The sequence below is a fragment of the Adiantum capillus-veneris genome, chromosome 26 (genome assembly GCF_014529385.1).
Source record: "Adiantum capillus-veneris isolate H3 chromosome 26, ASM1452938v2, whole genome shotgun sequence".
Taxonomy (NCBI): Eukaryota; Viridiplantae; Streptophyta; class Polypodiopsida; order Polypodiales; family Pteridaceae; genus Adiantum; species Adiantum capillus-veneris.
The window spans coordinates 100,492,997-100,513,282 of NC_140956.1; the positions used below are offsets into that span (position 1 = coordinate 100,492,997).

The 20,286-nt window shown below is 45.1% G+C and overlaps 1 protein-coding gene across 11 annotated transcripts in view; it reads right to left on the reverse strand.

The window, feature by feature from the left end:
• The window catches only part of LOC147423898 (uncharacterized), a 67,680-nt gene that overhangs the window by 29,472 nt on the left and 17,922 nt on the right, over nucleotides 1-20,286 (reverse strand). For 4 of the 11 annotated variants that reach the window (XM_086501199.1, XM_086501203.1, XM_086501201.1 and 1 more), the window contains exon 2: nucleotides 1,556-1,622. The exons of 1 other annotated variant lie outside the window; for it this stretch is intronic. In XM_086501199.1, the coding sequence (XP_086357325.1) occupies nucleotides 1,556-1,622 (67 nt within the window). Of the gene's footprint in view, nucleotides 1-1,555; nucleotides 1,623-2,151; nucleotides 2,236-2,404; nucleotides 2,580-20,286 lie in introns of those variants that run through there. 6 more of the 11 variants (XM_086501194.1, XM_086501196.1, XM_086501202.1 and 3 more) reach the window with 4 other exon arrangements.

Genomic DNA, 20,286 nt, shown 5'->3' on the forward strand with positions numbered 1-20,286 from the left:
TTTGAGTGTGGTCACATAGGTCTCACACTGTCATGTGGAGCGTGGCTCCAATACCACCACTCTTCCATCTCGATAAAAAGCGATCTTACCTTTTTCCCTTGCCGCTCTAATCTCTAGCATTACCTCCTGCATATGAGCGATCTGTGAGAGGGTAAGATCATCCCTGAGAAAGATGCCCGTTTTCTTAAGAGTTGGTCTCTTCTTCAAAAAGTCCTTCGCTTCCAAGGATGAGTGCCCTTTCTTTCGAGGTTTCCTCCTTGCTCCGATTTTTCTTGTTGCCCACTCTCCATGCTCTTGAGTGCATCGGCTCATGAATCCCCCATCAAAGCCATGAGTTCTTTTACCTCTTCGTCCACATTATCTTTGTCTTTAAGGCTGCAAATTCTCACATGTAGAGAGCGCACACGCCTTCTTTGCTCCTCTTCTAGTGTTAGGTTAATTATGGTGGGTGTGGACGTTGTTGTTTCCTTGAATTTCCCTTCTTGGCAACCTCAATCCATTTCTCCGCCTCATCTGCCTTCTGTTGAGTCTTTGTGATAATGTCCACCCAAGAGGTCATCATTTCTTTGTGTTGCTCTTCCCCCTCTTTGATCGCTCGCACTTGTTCTTTGATCGTGTTGAGCTCTTCTATTACTGAAGGTTGCAATTCTCCTTCTTCAAGCGTGATTTGTGAGCGTGTCTCAACGAGCTCCTTCTTAAGTGATGCAATCTCTCCGTATTGGGCTGTCATCCGATCTCCCATTGCCGCGATTTTGCTTTCTTGGGCCGAAACGCAATCCTCGAGCATTCTTATTGTCCCTAATAGTTGGCGGTTGATATTGTTAATGGTTTCGACCATTTCTTCTTTGTACTTTGAAACTGCGTCTTCTGAGGGGTCGTCGTTATCACTTTGCTTCCTCATATTTGATCGGTGTCAGAAACAAGGAAAAAAATGGGCCTACACGCACAAGTGCTTCCACATTATGCGTACATGTTCCACACTAAGCATACATGGCGCATTTCCTGCAATTTCTGCAAAATACAACCAAGCGACAAAAAACCCCGTTTTATGTAATTTCTGCAATTTCCTGTCAATTCTACAATTTTGAATTTCTACAGTTACTGAATTTCCTGTAAATTCCCTGAATTCTGCAATTGTCTGAAGTCCTGCGATTTCTGATTTTTTATTTTTGGCGGATTGTCTGCTGCTGCTGTACCTGCGGGTGGGGCACGGGGGGCGGGGGGCGGGGGGGGGGGGGGGGGGGGGGGGGGGGGTTGTGCAATAGACGAGAGGGGTGCAATGTGCAATGTGAAAGTGCAATGTGCAATGTGTGTGTGTGTGTGTGTAGGGGTGGCAGCAGCAAGGGGGGATGGGGGCGGGGGCAGCACCTGGTTGCAGGCCGATCACTAGTGCAGCAGCTACAGGCGGGTGGGGCTGCAGTGGGGCTGCAGCAGGAGCAGCAAAAGCAGCGCTGTGGGGGCTGGGGGAGCAGCGCACAGGCATCCTGAGAGAGAGAGAGAGAGCCAAAATCTCGACTTCCTTATTAAGTTCTCTGATTAGCTATGCGTAAAATACCTGAAGAAGATGTTGAAGTGTGTCTTTCTCTACAGCATTCTGCGCCATGATCTCCCATTGGCCAGATCTGCTCATGTTAGTATCTATGTAAGTCATATTACTCGTTTAACTTCAAAAAAGAGTTCAAAATGACTTGGGGCTTCAGACACTCTTGGAACAGTAAAAATAAGTTACAAATCCAAGTCTTTATGGTAACTCACAACCCCAAGCCTATTAATGAATGCATGCAAGCAATTAGTATAGAATTATTTGTCCTCTAAACACTCATCGATCCAAACAATATGACATCATTTTGAGTGTTTGATCAAGAGAACCTTTACTTGAATCGAACGGACACAAGCATGTCATCCAAAGACGACTCCTGTGCTTTGAACCTTTTATATTCTTCAAAGGTTTCTGACTAAAGAGGAAATGTCACAGGCGATTGTATCACTACATACCTTGACTAATGCAAACAATAGTTACCACTAATTGTAAGTACGAATCGCTAAGAATACAAATCAAAGCCACCAGCAAGTAAAGAAGATCACAACTCACATGTCAAGGTGCATGTGCAAGCGTAAAAAAAGCAGAAAGATGCATGTACTAATCGATACCATTATAATTCTGTCCTTATCTTGTAAAAATAAGGTCCCCATAGTATAATCGACTTCCAAAAGTGCCCGTTTCCATTCACCTTTCTGTTGAAAACAACAATGAGATCAATCATTGCCTCAATCCAGTTACCTTTCTTCCCAGGAGACCAAAGGTCCCTCCATTTGCATGACCTTCACTGTCTACATTATTGCTATAAAGCACTTGAAAGGAGAAAAGATGAGTATAGCTTAAGCATGGGATTCCATATTTCACCTTTCTTCCCAAGAGACCGAAGGTCCCTGCATTTGCATAACCTCGACTGTCTGCATTATTGCTGTAAAGCACTTGAAAGGTGAAAAGTTGAGCATAGCTTAAGTGGGGAATTCCAAATCTTGACAGCATCATTTCACAGATCAGCCAATATGCTCATCAACCATCATCTGTAAAGCTGGTCAAAGCCTAAATCAGTTGTCAAGTATAATGATTGCATGTAAGAAGAAAATAGAAACAATACACATTGGTAGAGTTTGGAACTCCAAATCAATGATCTTTTCAAGCTAACAGGCACTAATGAGTTACCCGGTTTGACACTTCGCATTTCTCTGGCGGTTTTGAAGGCAAAGGTCAGCCTTCAACACAAACACAATCTAACGACTAGAAATAGTCAAAGAAAAACAATGCCCATTGGTTTGAACCAAAAGGAGTAGATTTCTTGAAGACCTTTGGTTTGGAGAGAGATGAAGAAAAGTTGAGTCCCAACGTGGGAACAGAAGAGACCAACGGAGATTTTTGCAATTTTCCAGCAGGGAATCTTGATAGAGCGGAGTACAAACGTCAACTATCAACAACTATAGGTTACTCGACGGTTTCCTTCCGGTGTCCTTTCCTTGGAGGACCAGTGCGAGCGATACACCATTGGACTACCATCACCGTCGCAGGAATATTGTCTATCCAAGCAAGTCTCAACCATGCAAGAACTTATGGACCATGCTGCGGTCGGCTACAAACTGATGAAGGGAAAGTTGGAGTTTACCACAGAACCAACTCCGGCCACCAATCAAAACTCTCGGCAACAATGAACAAATTCTCGGGATTCTCGTAAACCCCAAGCTCAAAGGCCTCGTCTGACACAGCGTCAACGAGAAACCCTTTTACAAGAAGGCCGATGTTTCAAATGTTTTCAAACACGGCATACTTTCACTACATGTCCTGAGCGGGCCTCGATGTCTTTAGAGCAACCTTCTGCCCCCACGACAGAAAGATCCGCAAGGCCACCTCCAGCTAAGAGAGCTAGACCCGCTATTGGACTAGTCCCTGATATCTATGGCATACACCTTGAAAGTACAAATGAATTGTGTCAATCATATGGCAAAGTCAACGGCTTGAAAGCCCTTATCTTTTTTGACCCTGGAGCTACAGAGAACTTCAACCATCCAGAATTCTTGAAGCAGATGCACTTTAATTATGATGTAGAGGGTGGAGAAATTGAAGCCGAGCTAGCCACGGGGCAAACTTAGAAAGTGGTACCGCTCATTGGTGCTCTTCCAGTGAACTATCCCGATTTCCACATTATGAAGTTGGGCAATTGCGAGGTTCTCTTGGGCATGCTTGGCATGACAAGAATGATGCGACTCTCCACATCCGGAACCGAACCATTACCTTGATGCAGAAGGACAAGCAAGTCGTCCTCAAAGTTCAGCTGTCTGAATTTTCTAGTTGTTTTGTAGTTAGATACTTTTTAACTCTGTTTGAGCAAGTATTGTTTGAAATTTGTTTGAAATGGATGTATCTGTTTTATACCTGTCTTGGTGCCGATTTTGTGAGAGTGCGCTCGTACGGAAGCATGAGAGGGGGGAGAGAGAGAGACAGTAGACCACAAATGCCAGAGATGGTGAAGAGGGGGCGATCAGTCCCCCCATGACTACCATGAGCAGAAGACCCAATACACAATGACCAGATGATGGAAGTGGGTACATCCCTGGCCCTATAAATAGGTGCCCAGGGGAGGTAGGGCAAGGCCTAATAAAAATCCCCACAACCCAATAGAAAAATGATATATGGAAATATATGTGGGTGCCCGAACAAAATTGGGCGGCCGGCCCCAAACTCGGGCGGCCGGACCAGGTACAACCTAGACTATGGGTGGCCAGCCCGGAGACATACTAGCCGTACAAGTATGCCCTAGACCTGTGAAGCAGCAGAATGGTGTAAGTCTAACACCCCCTCTCAGCACTTGATGCTGAACAAACTGCATGAAGCCAAAGATGTGAGGCAAATGATGAAGATGTCTGCAGCAATGTCCATCGAAGGACAATACTTCATGAGTGTAGCAGCAGTCTGGGGTGTCCCGACCGCCAAGAAATCTCCGTGGTAAAGTGCGGTCACGAGCAGTGTAGCAAACTGCTATACTCCGCCGATACAGTGTGAGGTACTGCATGACAGTCCCGAACTGAGTGTGAAAAGTTCCTTGTCGTGAAAGAAGTGCCAATAGACCTTCAAGTATCCTGCCCAATAGGATTTGTGGTGTCTCTAGTCAAACCATTTGGAGAAAATGGAGAAGCCCAAGAACCATCATGAGAATGCACGGAAGCATGTCAATGCATGAACCTGCAACCCAATGTAGCCAAGTGGCTAAGCTGTGTAAAACTCCAGGAAGGCCAGATGTAGTAATTTGCATCGTAAACTCCTCTAACACAAGGAAAGCCACACTAAACAGTCTGCACTGCCCGTAAGCTGCAGCAGTCACTGAGAGACCGCACGGACCACCACTGGATGGTGTCCTGTCAATAGGTAGGGTAATCCAAGATGAGAGGAAAGCCAGACTAAGAAGTCTGCACTATGAAGATCCTCAAAGAAGAGGAAAGGCCAGAGCAATTTGTCTGCGCCGTCTTGCTTGTATCTCATGCCTACAATCCGCCGGTGTCAACCAAAACAGAATCCGCGCCAACAACGCCACTAAACTGCAAGTCAGTGTGGCTCTCAATGTGAATGAGCTGGGAGTGGCCTACTGTCCAGGTCGGGGGATGAGTCTGATGTAAGGTAACCGAGAGTGAGTGTAAGCAACTCTGAAAGTAGCAATCCAAATGATCAAGAGTGTAGAAGAACAATTGCACTACCATCCAAGCCAAGCTCCGGGTGAGTCTGGATGTAGTCGCGTAGTGATGCTTGATCTCCCACATCTTGTAGGTAAACTCTCCAAGAGAGTCCACGGCATTGAAGTCCCGCTCCAGTCTATAGATCCAAGCAATGAACCTGTCCAAGAAAAGATCTAAGATCCTCTCCCTGAAGTCCATGTAGATGCTCCTGTGTAAGCAAGTGATCTGACGTGTCGAGGTCAAGTGGTAAGTGTCTGTCCACCCAAGATGGTGGCGTTCTCTCTGGGAATGTCGAAATCCCATATGCCATGAGCATGGCCATATCTCGTGTGAATTCCTCTAATGAGTGCATAGGCGTGTCCATTACAAACCACAAGTCATCACCCCCTCTGGAGTGCGCAACCGCCGAATGATGGCTGAAATGAATGGATCTCCCAAGGATCGTACACCCGTAGATGATCAAGCCAATGACGAAGATACCGTGTACTGCAGTAGTCACTGAGAGACTGCACGGACCACCATCGGATGGTGTCCTGGCAGGAGGTTACTTCATCCTCTATAAAAACACAAACCATGTGTCTGCTGTCCACCCAAAAACGCAACTGCGAGGTGATGAAAACGCTGCTGTCCAGCGATTTTCAGGGTGCTCGTACGCTCCCGGCAAGGTCTGGAGCGGTGTAGAGGGTGTAGAGAAGATTTCTCTCTGTGTGCACATCCTTCGAACGCTGAAAACAGAGAAAACAGCACTGGTAGAGGCTGAAATCTAATGAATACGGAGAGGATACTCGCCGACAATGCACCAGATGCAAAGCCGGCTAGGTGGTGGCGAGATCCGGGGTTCAGAAGCTGAGTGCTACCCTCCTGCTGCAAAAACGCAGGTCAATTTGCAGTCCACTTTTGCTGCACTTGTTGGCACCAAAAAACTTCTGTTTGTTGAAAAAACAAGCTTGATGGGTACCCTAGGTGCTGTTGCTAAATTGGCTTTATCTTACAGAAAAATAATTCTAAATGAATTATTGGATTTGTAAGTGAGAGGGTTTTCTCACTTGGAACACCAAGGAAAAATAATTCTAAATGAATTATTGGAATTTTAAGTGAGAGGGCTTTTCTCACTAGAGACATCCGAGTACGGCGTATTCCTAGTGCGTCAGTCAAAGTAATGACGGGAGCACTAAGAACGGGAATATCTGTAAGGCCACCAAGAACTGGTACTTTTGATGCGTCACATCGGATGGGTGACGGGGAGCATCGAGAAGAAGTATTCGACCATCCGGGAACGGACATCTCTGATGTGTCATAGGATGGGTGACATAGAGCATCGCGAAGGAGATTGTACCGTAAGTTCGGTAGGAAAGGACTAGGTGATGGGTATTCCTGATGCGTCACAAGGTGGGTGACGGGTGCATCGGAAAGGAGATATCCATAGTCAAGAGGAAATTCCGAACTGTGTTAGAATTGTGCACAAGGAAAAAGCAAGCACTTGAATGAAGATGGGTTCAGAGAAAACTTTGAGGAAAAACAGATGCTTTCTGAGAAAGCGGGATTGCTTTTCGGGAAAGCAGATGCTTTCCCGCGAGGAAGTCTATGTCTGCATTGCAACTGTGCATGTGATTGCATCCAGGGACGCCTGGGAAGTGTTGTGAAAGCATTGTTTTTAACTTATAAGGTTTTATTGAGTTGTTGGGCAGGTTCAGACTATTTTAAAAATACGCTGGCCGCCCACTTAATAAGTGGGCAGCCATCTGATAAATAAGGCAACAGATCAGCCAGCGTTTTCTCTCTCTTTTTCTGGCAGAACAGAAAAAAAAATTGAAAAAAAAAAAAAAAAACCGGCCACGATCTCTATGCGAGCAGCTATTCGTGCCCGTGGCTAGGAGCTATAAAAGCATCACATGCCCTCACTCAGAGGGGAGGACCAATCTTTGCAAGGAGGAGATGCTGCTACAGATTTCAGCCGTAAAGAAGACGTTGCCGGTGATGCCCATGGCTGCCCCAAGTGTACCAGATGTCGCCAAGACCCAGTGCGCGAGTTCCCTCGCGAAGAAGTGCCTACGAAGCGTGTTTCCATCGCGACAAGTTGCTGTTTTTCTCTGTTTTCAGCCCATAAACGTCGTAGACGGGGCTGATTTACGAGAAGGAACCCGAGAACACACCTCTTTTGTGTGTAGGATTGGAAGAGAGGATTTTCTATGGAGAGATCTCTTCCGAGGAATTGCTTTTCAAGAACGGAGTTGCGTTTCGAGCGTCGAGACTTTGAAGGTAACGTTTTTCATGTTATGATCTTTGAGTATTTGATTGCAGGGGTACTTCCTCTTCGTGAGGGAGTAGGAGCAGAGGAAGGCATGAGCCTCTGCAGGAGAAAAGCGCTCTGAGGAACTAGAGCCAGATCAGCCCAAGGGTTTCGTACCCGAGTTTGGGAAGAAGATCCACGGATCGGAGAGAGGTAGTCTCTCAAGTTGCGATCCGGAAGTTGGGATTCCCAAGTAAGGACTTCGTGGCCGGGAAAGCAGAGTTGTTCTGCGGGAAGAGGACTCTGGAAAGAGAGTTGGAAAAGAGTTGCAGGGATGCCATGCCCTGAGTCTGGAAGGTGAGATCCAGAGGCGAGAACCTTGATTCTCGAGGAATTGGAATAAGGAACGGAAGTTCCTTGGAATAGGGTTTTGCCCTGGGAATCAGAAGCTGAGGCTTCTCGGAACCATCAAGTCTTATTCTAGAACGAACGTGGTAATACGTTCGGTTCAAGTGCTTGTATAGACTTCTCCTCAGTAATAAAGATACTATTACGGGGGGGGACCAGCCCATCTTCTGGTCCCCAGTATTGTGTCGATCTTCTCACTCTCTATCTCTCTCTATATTTATTTCTCTCTATATCCTCTGGCTTCAGTAATAAGTGATAAATCCTATTTATCCGAATGTATTTTATATTGTTATGCGCTCCCGTTTGTGATAGTGGTATCAGAGCATGGTCTCCTCTCTTTCTCTGTAAAGGAGGACGACTCTGGAAAGATACGGGAAGAAGCCATGACAAGCCAAGAGAGAAGTAAGCAGGCGGAATCCTAAGTCCTGCAAGGAAAAGCTCGCAGAGTTGGATTTTTTTTTTTTCTCTCTGCAAGAAGTGGACACAAGACTTGGGATTCTCTTAGAAGGCGATGAGAGCATGATGTTCAAGATCCTAGAGAATCCAAGGAGCGGAATGCTCAAGATCCTTCAAAATCTAGAAAATATCCATGAACATCAATCCAAAACTATAGCCATGAAATCCCATCGTTCCGGGAAGGATATGAAGAAGGTCTCTAGACCTAGGAACACTTCCAATCAAGTTTGATACTTTTGACGGAAGGGAAGATGCCCCGAAAGCTACCGCTTTGATTCGACAAGTTTGAAGTTGCCTTTGCAAACGGCAATTTCTGAAAAAGCGTCGAAGATGAGGCATGTGATTAAACACCTCAAGGGGATTGCAAGTACTTGGTGGTATACCAAAGCTCTGCAAGGAACTTACAACAAGACTTGGATTCAATTCAAGGCTGAATTTTTCGACAAATTTTTTTCCTCTACACTTTGAGGAAGGCATCCAAGAAGATTGGGATGGGTTTGCCCAATAGGAACACGAGTGAGTCAAAGCAAGTAGTGGTTCACTCTTGCCAAGGTAGCTCCACTCTCGATCCTCTCTGAGGAAGGAAAGATGAAGAAATTCAACAAAGGATTTTTGCCCGAATTTTGTAGACGCATCTGCAAAATACTTTGCAGCAGATGGTAGAGTCAGCAATAAAAGCTGAGAGTGTACACCTTAGTGTACATAGAATCAAATCCCTGTAGTGGGACGGGAACCATTGAACATAGAAAGTTTGGAGTAAGGGAATTCAATCTAACTCCTGTTTTCTTGAATAAAAGACCCTCGAACTTTAAGTGAGAGGGCAGGTTCTCGATCAAAGTTACATCTTTGCAGAAATCATAAAGTGCATTGGCTTGTTTGCTCTTTTGCACGAGATATGGTTATGTCTAACTGGGACTACTCACTCTCGAGTCTTTATGAGAGCACGATCAAATTGAAACATTGTTTTCTAAGATGAATTGGTCTGCTTAACTAGTCGGAAGGTCAACTATTGATCTGGTATTTGGTAATTCTCGAACAGATTACCTGCTACTGCGGGTAGGAAATTATGAAGAAACCATTCTGAGCTTTCAAGCAAAGAAAAGCTTTCATTAAGCTTGAATACTCTTTAAGCCCACATCCCCCACCCGGTAAGGGAAGATATGGTAGTGCTTTTCACACAAGTGAATGAACTCTCTTTACGAGGAAAGGAACAAGCGACGACTACGGCATGTGCTTGAGGAATCCAAGGATTAAAATCCTAGATTATTTATGAGCGGGTTTTGCTCTAAGATTGAGCCAAGGGATCGTCAGGTTGAGCGTCTTCGCTCTAAGGATCTTACGAAGGGAAAGCAATTTCCCAGGTTCACCAAAACTTTTAACACAGCTTAAGTATTATGTACACTTTTGAGTACATGGAAAACACACAAAGATGCAAACCTATGCCAAGGAGCTCGACGAGTTTGTTATACTCTCTTGAGCGCCGTTTTGCGCACAAGGATATTCCGACACGAGAATCTCTATTTGAGATGTGTTTGGTAGAAGGAATTTGAGTTTCTCTACGGAGAAGAGATTTTATGATGGTCGTTGATCATTGAGTACGCTATGTGCCTTTACCATTACAGTAGCAACTTTTGGTTGCAATATATGTTTCTCCATGAGCAGGTCAAGTAGCATTTACATGCTGCTGAAATAAATTCCAACTATTATGTTCGTAAGAATATAGTTCACCAACCGTTTCAAAATGGTAAGAATTACATATGAGAGAACATCCCTGAGAATCAAAGAGGGTTCGCTCTATTGTGAACGAGGTTTGAACGTACGTTCAAAAAATGCTATGGCTAGAATCCTATCTGCCTGAGATTTTGCAAGGCGTCATTGATGCTCGCAAGGTGAATCATTTTTTATGATATTGTAAGGAAGAGACTCTAATGGGCGTCTGGAAAACACTGTTGGTGGTAATAACTCGCAGGAGGAAAAGATTGGAAGGAAGTGCCGCCGTGCACAAGGAATCTTCGGATTGGAATCGTCCGCCTACGTTGAGCGACAGCCCGAAACAAAAACCTTCTTTAATGTTATCGCAAACTCTGTTTGTGAAAGAAAGACATCGAGCTTAATGCTCTATGACTTGGGCATTCCCTATGTGGGAGGACACAAGAGGTTTAATACCCTCTAGGCTAACAGCGCAGGATTATGCGCAAGGACAGATACCTAGATTGATTTCTAGGAAGATTATTCTTCTCGAATTTGAGAAGACGGAATCAAGTTAACAGAGTCTCGGATAACGAAACTTTGGATCAGAACAATTGGCCTACCCAAAGCAAAGGCCCGGAATAAGAACTTACTTTGGTAAGGTGGCACACTTTGTCTGCCACAGGAAGATTCGCATGAGCTTAATGCTCTCGACATGCCCTATGCAGGAGGACACAAGAGGTTTAATATCCTCAGGACTAATAGCGCAAGGTTATGCGCAAGGACATAGACCTAGATTGATTTCTAGGAGGATTATTCTTCTCGAAATTGAGAAGGTGGAATCGAGTTAACAGATTCTCGGATGAGGAAACTTCCAATCTGTCGGAAAGACGCGAATGACGAGTTCTTACATGGCTCGTAACTTTAATGAAAGGTGAAGGACATACTCGAGGTACTAGAGGAAGCACATGAACCGGTAAGGTAAGTATTGAATTATTGAATTTTTGTTTAATTTAATTTTTAAGTTCTCTTTTGAGAAAGGACTAGCTCAACTCACCATTGAGCAAGATTTGGAATCTTTCCGGTTTCTCCCCGGCAGTTCAGTTGGATCTCTACAGTTGAGGACAACTGTTTCTAAGTGAGAGGGATGTTGCTAAATTGGCTTTATCTTACAGAAAAATAATTCTAAATGAATTATTGGATTTGTAAGTGAGAGGGTTTTCTCACTTGGAACACCAAGGAAAAATAATTCTAAATGAATTATTGGAATTTTAAGTGAGAGGGCTTTTCTCACTAGAGACATCCGAGTACAGCGTATTCCTAGTGCGTCAGTCAAAGTAATGACGGGAGCACTAAGAATGGGAATATCTATAAGGCCACCAGGAACGGGTACTTCTGATGCGTCACATCGGATGGGTGACGGGGAGCATCGAGAAGAAGTATTCGACCATCCGGGAACGGACATCTCTGATGCGTCATAGGATGGGTGACATAGAGCATCGCAAAGGAGATTGTACCGTAAGTTCGGTAGGAAAGGACTAGGTGATGGGTATTCCTGATGCGTCACAAGGTGGGTGACGGGTGCATCGGAAAGGGGATATCCATAGTCAAGAGGAAATTCTGAACTGTGTTAGAATTGTGCACAAGGAAAAAGCAAGCACTTGAATGAAGATGGGTTCAGAGGAAACTTTGAGGAAGAACAGATGCTTTCTGAGAAAGCGGGATTGCTTTTCGAGAAAGCAGATGCTTTCCCGCGAGGAAGTCTATGTCTGCATTGCAACTGTGCATGTGATTGCATCCAGGGACGCCTGGGAAGTGCTGTGAAAGCATTGTTTTTAACTTATAAGGTTTTATTGAGTTTTTGGGCAAGTTCAGACTATTTTTAAAATACGTCGGCCACCCACTTAATAAGTGGGCAGCCATTTGATAAATAAGGCAACAGATCAGCCAGCGTTTTCTCTCTCTCTTTTTCTGGCAGAACACAAAAAAAAATTGAAAAAAAAATTATTAAAAAAAAAAAAAAAAAAAAACCGGCCGCGATCTCTACGCGAGCAGCTATTCGTGCCCGTGGCTAGGAGCTATAAAAGCATCACATGCCCTCACTCAGAGGGGAGGACCAATCTTTGCAAGGAGGACCAATCTTTGCAAGGAGGAGATGCTGCTGCAGATTTCAGCCATAAAGAAGACGTTGCCGGTGATGCCCATGGCTGCCCCAAGTGTACCAGATGTCGCCAAGACCCAATGCGCGAGTTCCCTCGCGAAGAAGTGCCTACGAAGCGTGTTTCCATCACGACAAGTTGCTGTTTTTCTCTGTTTTCAGCCCATAAACGTCGTAGACGGGGCTGATTTACGAGAAGGAACCCGAGAACACACCTCTTTTGTGTGTAGGATTGGAAGAGAGGATTTTCTATGGAGAGATCTCTTCCGAGGAATTGCTTTTCGAGAACGGAGTTGCGTTTCGAGCGTCGAGACTTTGAAGGTAACGTTTTTCATGTTATGATCTTTGAGTATTTGATTGCAGGGGTACTTCCTCTTCGTGAGGGAGTAGGAGTAGAGGAAGGCATGAGCCTCTGCAGGAGAAAAGCGCTCTGAGGAACTAGAGCCAGATCAGCCCAAGGGTTTCGTACCCGAGTTTGGAAAGAAGATCCACGGATCGGAGAGAGGTAGTCTCTCAAGTTGCGATCCGGAAGTTGGGATTCCCAAGTAAGGACTTCGTGGCCGGGAAAGCAGAGTTGTTCTGCGGGAAGAGGACTCTGGAAAGAGAGTTGGAAAAGAGTTGCAGTGATGCCATGGCCTGAGTCTGGAAGGTGAGATCCAGAGGCGAGAACCTTGATTCTCGAGGAATTGGAATAAGGAACGGAAGTTCCTTGGAATAGAGTTTTGCCCTAGGAATCGGAAGCTGAGGCTTCTGGGAACCATCAAGTCTTATTCTAGAACGAACGTGGTATACGTTCGGTTCAAGTGCTTGTATAGACTTCTCCTCAGTAATAAAGATACTATTACGGGGGGGGACCAGGCCATCTTCTGGTCCCCAGAACTGTGTCGATCTTCTCACTCTCTATCTCTCTCTATTTATTTCTCTCTATATCCTCTGGCTTTAGTAATAAGTGATAAATCCTATTTATCCGAATGTATTTTATATTGTTATGCGCTCCCATTTGTGACAGGTGCCCAGCAACTTGTGGAAGGTGTCAACGACACAAAGTGACCAATAAAACCGCCAAAAATGGGCTGAAAATCCAAACACGCAGATGAAGGTCAAATACGCAAATGGATCTGGAGGGGTTTTCCGTGACAAAGATGTCCAAAAATGGTATGCTAGCACGGAAATCAACAGATCCGATGTTTCTTGCAAAAAACGCAGGTTGAGGTGAGGTCCTCCGCGACAAAAATGGCTCGCGTTTCTGCGCTTGCCTGGCTGATGTAAAAACGCTGGCAGATCTCGCTCCAATTGCAAAAAGGTGAAGAGGGGGCGATCAGCCCCCCATGACTACAATGAGCAGAAGGACCAATACACAATGACCAGATGACGGAAGTGGGTAACTCATGGCCCATACCTTTTTAGGTTATTTGTGGGGGGAGTGACAAGGTAGTCGTTGCGGAGCTTCATACCGTAGACCGTCTGTCTCGAAGGAGTGCCAGTGGTACTCTTCGTTGTGTCTTGTAACATGCATATGTGAGCATTTGTGTTGCATAGTGATGTACCAACCACTGAATATTCCTTATTGGATGAGATACTTCTGGGAAACCAACGACCCAGGAATACCAAGACCTCCGATCTAGAATGAGACTCCTTATTCGATGAGATACTTCTGGGAAACTTGACCCAGGATATCTGTAAGGTGCAGCGGAATGAATGTTTGCACTTTGCTCAAGATGAGTGCTCCGAACTGTGCTCAAGGTTCCTTTTGTTCTTATGGAAGGGAGAGCCTTCCGTTCTTAATGAGAGAGTGCAATGAGCACAACAAAAGTGAATGAACACTATGCGTGAAGGTGTATGAGAATGAGAGATAGAGAGAGAAGAGTTTACGACACCAGAGACGTTGCAAAACCCTCCTCCGAAGGCCCCACTCTCGTTGGCGAGAGTGGTCTACTATTGATTGCACAAACTGGTACAAAGTGGATGAATGAGAATTGATGCAAGTCTAGGGCTATGTCGATGTCGACGATGGAGATGAAGAGACCGACTTGATGGCTGAAAATCTGCGTGCTTGATCTGCTGTCCAAAAACGCCAGAAGGCTGAAATCTGTTGTCCCAAAAACGCTGGTTTTAAGCTGAAAATGGTTGTACAAAACGCTGATTTAGGGTTGAATATGCAGGCTGAAAAACGCTAGCATGCTGAATTTGTGGCGATGATGGCTGATTGCTGAAAACGCTAGGGTGCTAGCGATGAAGCTGATGCTGAAAACGCTAGGGTGTTGGATCTGTGGCCATGATGCTAATGCTAAAAACGCTAGGCAGTGGCATTTGTGGCGATGAATACCTTGATGGAAAACGCTGGATGCTGGGAGGTCTTGGGCGATGATGACCTTGATTAAAAACGCTAGATGCTGAGGTTCTTGCTTGGAGGAGAAACGCCACCAAGGGGGAAGTCTAGTAGAGAGAGAGAGAGGGGGAACCTGCTACCTGTGGCTTGTGTTCTCCTTGCTCTTACCAATTAGTGCTAGCCTAGGTTTGCTTATATACAAACTTACTCAATTTGCCCTACCTACTTTCCAATAAAAGTCAATTAAATTAATAAGTGAAAAATGTCATAAATAGGGGAAATAGGTTAAATGCACTGGAAAATCCCCTTGAAGGATTCTGATGGGAATGCTTATGATCATGCTGTGTACAACCGGAGGATATGCATCTACACTAAGTGCCTGGGCATGCACGGTCTGCGAATAGACTCACAAAAGTGCCAGAACACTTCCTATTCTAGACTTGACTTGACTGACTGAACCCTGGTCATGTTGTAGCTTGTCCACGGACACATAGGGTTGGATGTGTCACATGACATCCCCTCCTTTTCAAAGTGAGGTACTAGTACCGAACTGTATGGTGTCGAGGGAGATCGCCAATAGCATCCAGAATCCTAGAAGGGACTCTTCGTCGGTCCACTCTGATGTGTGGGTCGTGCGGTACTTGAACTTCATAAAGTTCTGCAATGCTTGCTTCTTTGGGCCACGCCGAAAGCGACACAAAGTCTTATGTGGCTCCTTCGATGCTTCAACTTCGTCTAGAGTCATGCTTCTTCCATCTTCAAGAATCTCCACGACTAAAAATTCCTGAAACCACTTCCAACACAAAAACATGAACATACCCATTCCATGTAAAGTGAGTGGAAAAAATCTTAGTCTTCCTAAAAGACTGTGCATGCAATGTAGATGAACAAATAGACGGAGTGCCAAACCATTCACCACACACGCGCAAACAATGAGATTGAATCTTGTCTTTCTGATCCAAATCAATCAACTCTGGTAATTCACAACGGAAATGCCCATACTTGGTGCTCATACTTTCTTGTGTTCTTTCTACAAATAAGTCATGCCAAAGAAGAGACATGGAATGTGACTTCCTTGAATGCATACTTTTAAGCTTTTCATGAAGAATCCGCATACATTCGTGCTCATCCATGAGTGAAACGTGCTCAACATACAATATGTCATACCTAGGAAAAGGGATCACATAGAGACGCCAACTAAGATACAGGAAACGATCATGAATGAAACACTCGTACAATGCGTGCGTACTAATCATGTGAACACATAATACTCCTGTGAGGGTTCTTTGGACCGAGGCTCGAGAGCCAAAATCGGTTCTTCCTGAAGGGGTGCTTTGGAACTAGGCTCGAGAGCCAAGATCTATCCTTCGTGATTGATCAAATCTGCAACGAGGTTAGCTTCGCCAGAAACAGCATCAACTAATTCATCATCCTTGTGAACAATTTCGTCATCTTCATGCAAATCATCATGCTTGTGAGAAATCACATCTTAATCATGCAAATCATCATGCTTGTCATTATCATCCAAATCATTATGCTCATCATTATCATTCAAATCATCATGCAAAGCATGTGTGTCATGCTTTGGAGAAGAAGAGATTGAGAGAGTCTCCTTCTCTTGAATCCGTTCACTCTTTGCCTGCACATTCGCAATGAGAGAGGGAGAATGAACAACTTGCTCTCCACGAATGACAATGGGAGAGTCACTTTGGCATTGAAAGTGAACGTATTTTCCGCCCAATCAATGAGAGGGTTATGCTCACGAAACCATCGAATGTCCAAAATTATATCACATCTTGAGAAAGGAGAGACAAAAAAATTTCTATGGAAAGCAGCTTGTTGAACTGTAAACAACACATCAAGGCATTCTTTCGTGATGAGAGAGTCCATACCGAGAGCGAAGCTAGAGACCTCGAGAGGAGATTTCTAACTAACCTCTAGGCGGACTCTCTCAACAACAGAGGGACTGATCACATCATGCATACTGCCTGGGTCAAACAATATGACAAAACGCTGCCACGTCATATGACCATAACTTTTAATGAGAGACTCATCAATAGGAGGGTCAGGAGAAACTTGGGGCACACTCGTGTTGTCATTGATTGCATTGACAGAGGAAGTGGGTTCTGTGGATTCTTTAGATTCATTAGAGTCAAGCTTAGGACATGTTCTTTTTATGTGACCCTTAATGTGACAATGAAAACAACGACCTTCCTTAGAATAAGTGATTTGCTCTTCCGACGTGATGTATCCTCCTAAAATTCCTTGTGCTACCTTTTCATCTGGAGTAAGCTTAGGTTTAGCAATGGTGTTAGCCTTACCCTTAGGTTCATTGTGAGAGTTCTTTTGTGAGAGACTGTTGGAAGATTGGTTAGAAGAGTTATCGTTCTTATCATTCTTACCGTTCTTACCATTCTGAGGGTTATGAGAAGTCTGTGAGGTACTTGTGGAAGTCTTGTTCTCCTTGGGCTTTCCCTTGTTGTGCTTCATCTCCTGTACGAGAGCAATCGCTACCACCTTGTTGAGATCGATTGGATCGAGCACCTCGACATCGTACTTGATATACTCGTCCAATCCATAAAAGAATGCCTCTTTGCGCTCATCATCCGACTTGCGTAATTGAGTGCCGAGCTGCAAAAGACGATTAGAAAAAGACATAACCAGCATACCATTTTTCTTGAGAGCCCGCCAATCGTCCTTTAATCGTGCGAGGTACCGAGGTGGCATAAACCACGCCTTGTGCTTGTCTTGGAAATCAGCCCAATTAAGGAAAGGGACGTGAATTCGTCAGCTTCCTCTAGGTGCGCGGCTAACTGTGCCTCTTGCCATGCGTGGTACCAATTGATGGCATCACCGGCAAGGTACATAGCTGCTGTCAAAACCTTGCTATTCCCTGTCTTCTTAGTTGTCGCAAAATAAGCATTAAATTGATACAACTAAGAATGAATAACCGTAGCATCCATCTTACCATCATACTTACTGAAAGTCAACTTCTCTGTGATTGGGTTGTTGGAGTCCGCATCCCGGCTTGCGCCACTTGAGGAACTACCAACCTCTTTGGTTGGTTCAGACTTCGAGGCAAGAACTTGTAGAACCAATTCTTGAGTACGGAGGTCTCTATGGACCTCCCGATCGGCTTCCAAGACCGCTCGTCTTGCTTCGGCTTCCTCCTTTCTTTGTGCTTTTCTTTCTTTTCGTGCATCGCGCTCGCATTCCAAAGCAATGCGAGTCGCTTCTTGTTGTGCCAGCGCAACGTGATTCGCTTCTTGTTGAGCCAACGCAACGCAAGTCGCTTCTTGTTGTTGTGTCAACGCAACTCGATTCGCTTCTTGTTGTTGTGCCATCATGTCCAACATCGACTTGACCATCGCCTCCATAGCATTTGGTACAACTCGTGGCGTAGTTGGAGAAGGGGAGGGTCGGAAAAACCTCCTGGTGGGAAAAATTCTTCATCGCCTCTCTCATACTCATCACCTATATGCGTAGTATCCATTCCGCTTCGGGTGATGACCATGCACTATGATCTTTGGTTCTTAAGTTCACGAGGAACTTGGGTTCTTGCGGGTCTTGGGTTCTTGGGTTCTTGGGTTCTTGAGGGGCTTGAGGTCTTGAGGTTCTTGAGGGTCTTCTTTTGCTTGCAATCTGTGTTTGAGAAGGACCTTCTCTTCACCCGAGTTTTGCTCTTTTCTGCGGGCGCACCCCTTGGCGGCCTTGTGCTCACACCAAGGTTGCTTTTTCCCACCTCACGTCGATTGGCCGGCCGCTAAGTGCACGGTCCACTCTCAATGAGTGAAAAGAGGCACAAGGGGAGGCTGGACAAGCCCGTCTTTCCTGGGATTCTTGTCACTCTTCAAAAACACGATTAGGAATCGACACGCCTAAGTGAACTTGGGTTCGTGCCACCGCAACAAGCAAAAAAAAAATTCTTGTGATTCTTGTGGTTCTTTCCTTGAGTGATACAGAACACTGCCAAAGCTCTGATACCAATGTAAGGTGCAGCAGAATGAATGTTTGAACTTTGCTCAAGATGAGTGCTCCGAACTGTGCTCAAGGTTCCTTTTGTTCTTATGGAAGGGAGCGCCTTCCGTTCTTAATGAGAGAGTGTAATGAACAAAACAAAAGTGAATGAACACTATGCATGAAGGTGTATGAGACTGAGAGATAGAGAGAGAAGAGAATACAACACCAGAGACGTTGTAAAACCCTCCTCCGAAGGCCCCACTCTCGTTGGCGAGAGTGATCTACTATTGATTGCACAAACTACTACAAAGTGGATGAATGAGAATTGATGCAAGTCTAGGGCTATGTCGATGTCGACGACGGAGATGACGAGACCGACTTAATGGCTGAAAATGTGCGTGCTTGCTCTACTGTCCAAAAACGTCAAAAGACTGAAATCTGTTGTCCCAAAAACGCTGGTTTTAGGCTGAAAATGGCTGTACAAAACGTTGATTTCGGGCTGAATATGCAGGCTGAAAAACGCTAGCATGCTAAATCTGTGGCGATGATGGCTGACTGCTGAAAACGCTAGGGTGCTAGCGATGAGGCTGAAGCTGAAAATGTTAGGGTGCTGGATCTGCGGCGATGATGCTATTACTGAAAACGCCAGGCACTGGCATCTGTGGCGATGAATACCTTGATGGAAAACGCTGGATGCTGGGAGGTCTTGGGCGATAATGACCTTGATCAAAAATGCTAGATGCCGAGGTTCTTGCTTGGAGGAGAAACGCCACCAAGGGGGAAGTCTTGCTGAGAGAGAGAGGGGGAACCTGCTGCTTGTGGCCTGTGTTCTCCTTGCTCTTCTGCCAATTAGTGCTAGCCTAGGTTTGCTTATATACAAACTTACTCAATTTGCCCTACCTACTTTCCAGCAAAAGTCACTTAAATTAATAAGTGAAAAATGTCATAAATAGGGAGAATAGGTTAAATGCACTGGAAAATTCCCGTGAAGGATTCTGATGGGAATGCTTATGATCATGTTGTGTGCAACCGGAGGATATGCATCTACACTAAGTGCCTGGGCATGCACGGTCTGCGAACAAACTCACAGAAGTGACCAAAACACTTCCTATTCTAGACTTGACTTGACTGACTGAACCCTGTTCATGCTGTACCTTGTCCACGGACACATAGGGTTGGATGTGTCACGTGACAATATCAAGAGCTCCGATCTATAATGAGACTCCTTCTTGGATGAGATACTTCTGGGAAACCAACGATCCAGGATATCAAGAGCTCCGATCTGGAATGAGACTCCTTATTGGATGAGATACTTATGGGAAATCAACGACCAGGATATCAAGAGCTCCAATCTAGATTGAGAAAACTGATTGTCCCTCAAAATGACCCTCGGAAATTTTTTTGAGCTAACTTGAGTTGTTTTGCAGATATGCTATAATCGTGGACGCTTAATTTCTTTCAAGAAGGGGGCATGTCACAAATTGCTGACGTGTCAAGCCACTGAAGAGCAAAGCCAACTTGCAGATCCCGACCGAGGGGCCTAGGCCCTAAACCCTAAGAGGAAGCAGAAGCAGCAAAAGAAACTTACAAAGTCTTGTCGAGTGGCCTATTTTTAAAGAAGAAGTCCTACCAACTTATGGGACCCCTTTCGATGGGTTGACCTTGTCGGATAGTTTGGCTATCCATAGATGCAACCTCCCAAGGGACCTAACACACACACACACACACACACACAGCTTAATCAATTGATGACGTAGCAGAGCAGTACGGATTTCCGCAATTTGCGTTGACTTGCTGACGTGCCAGATTTTCACAATTTGTGCTGACAGT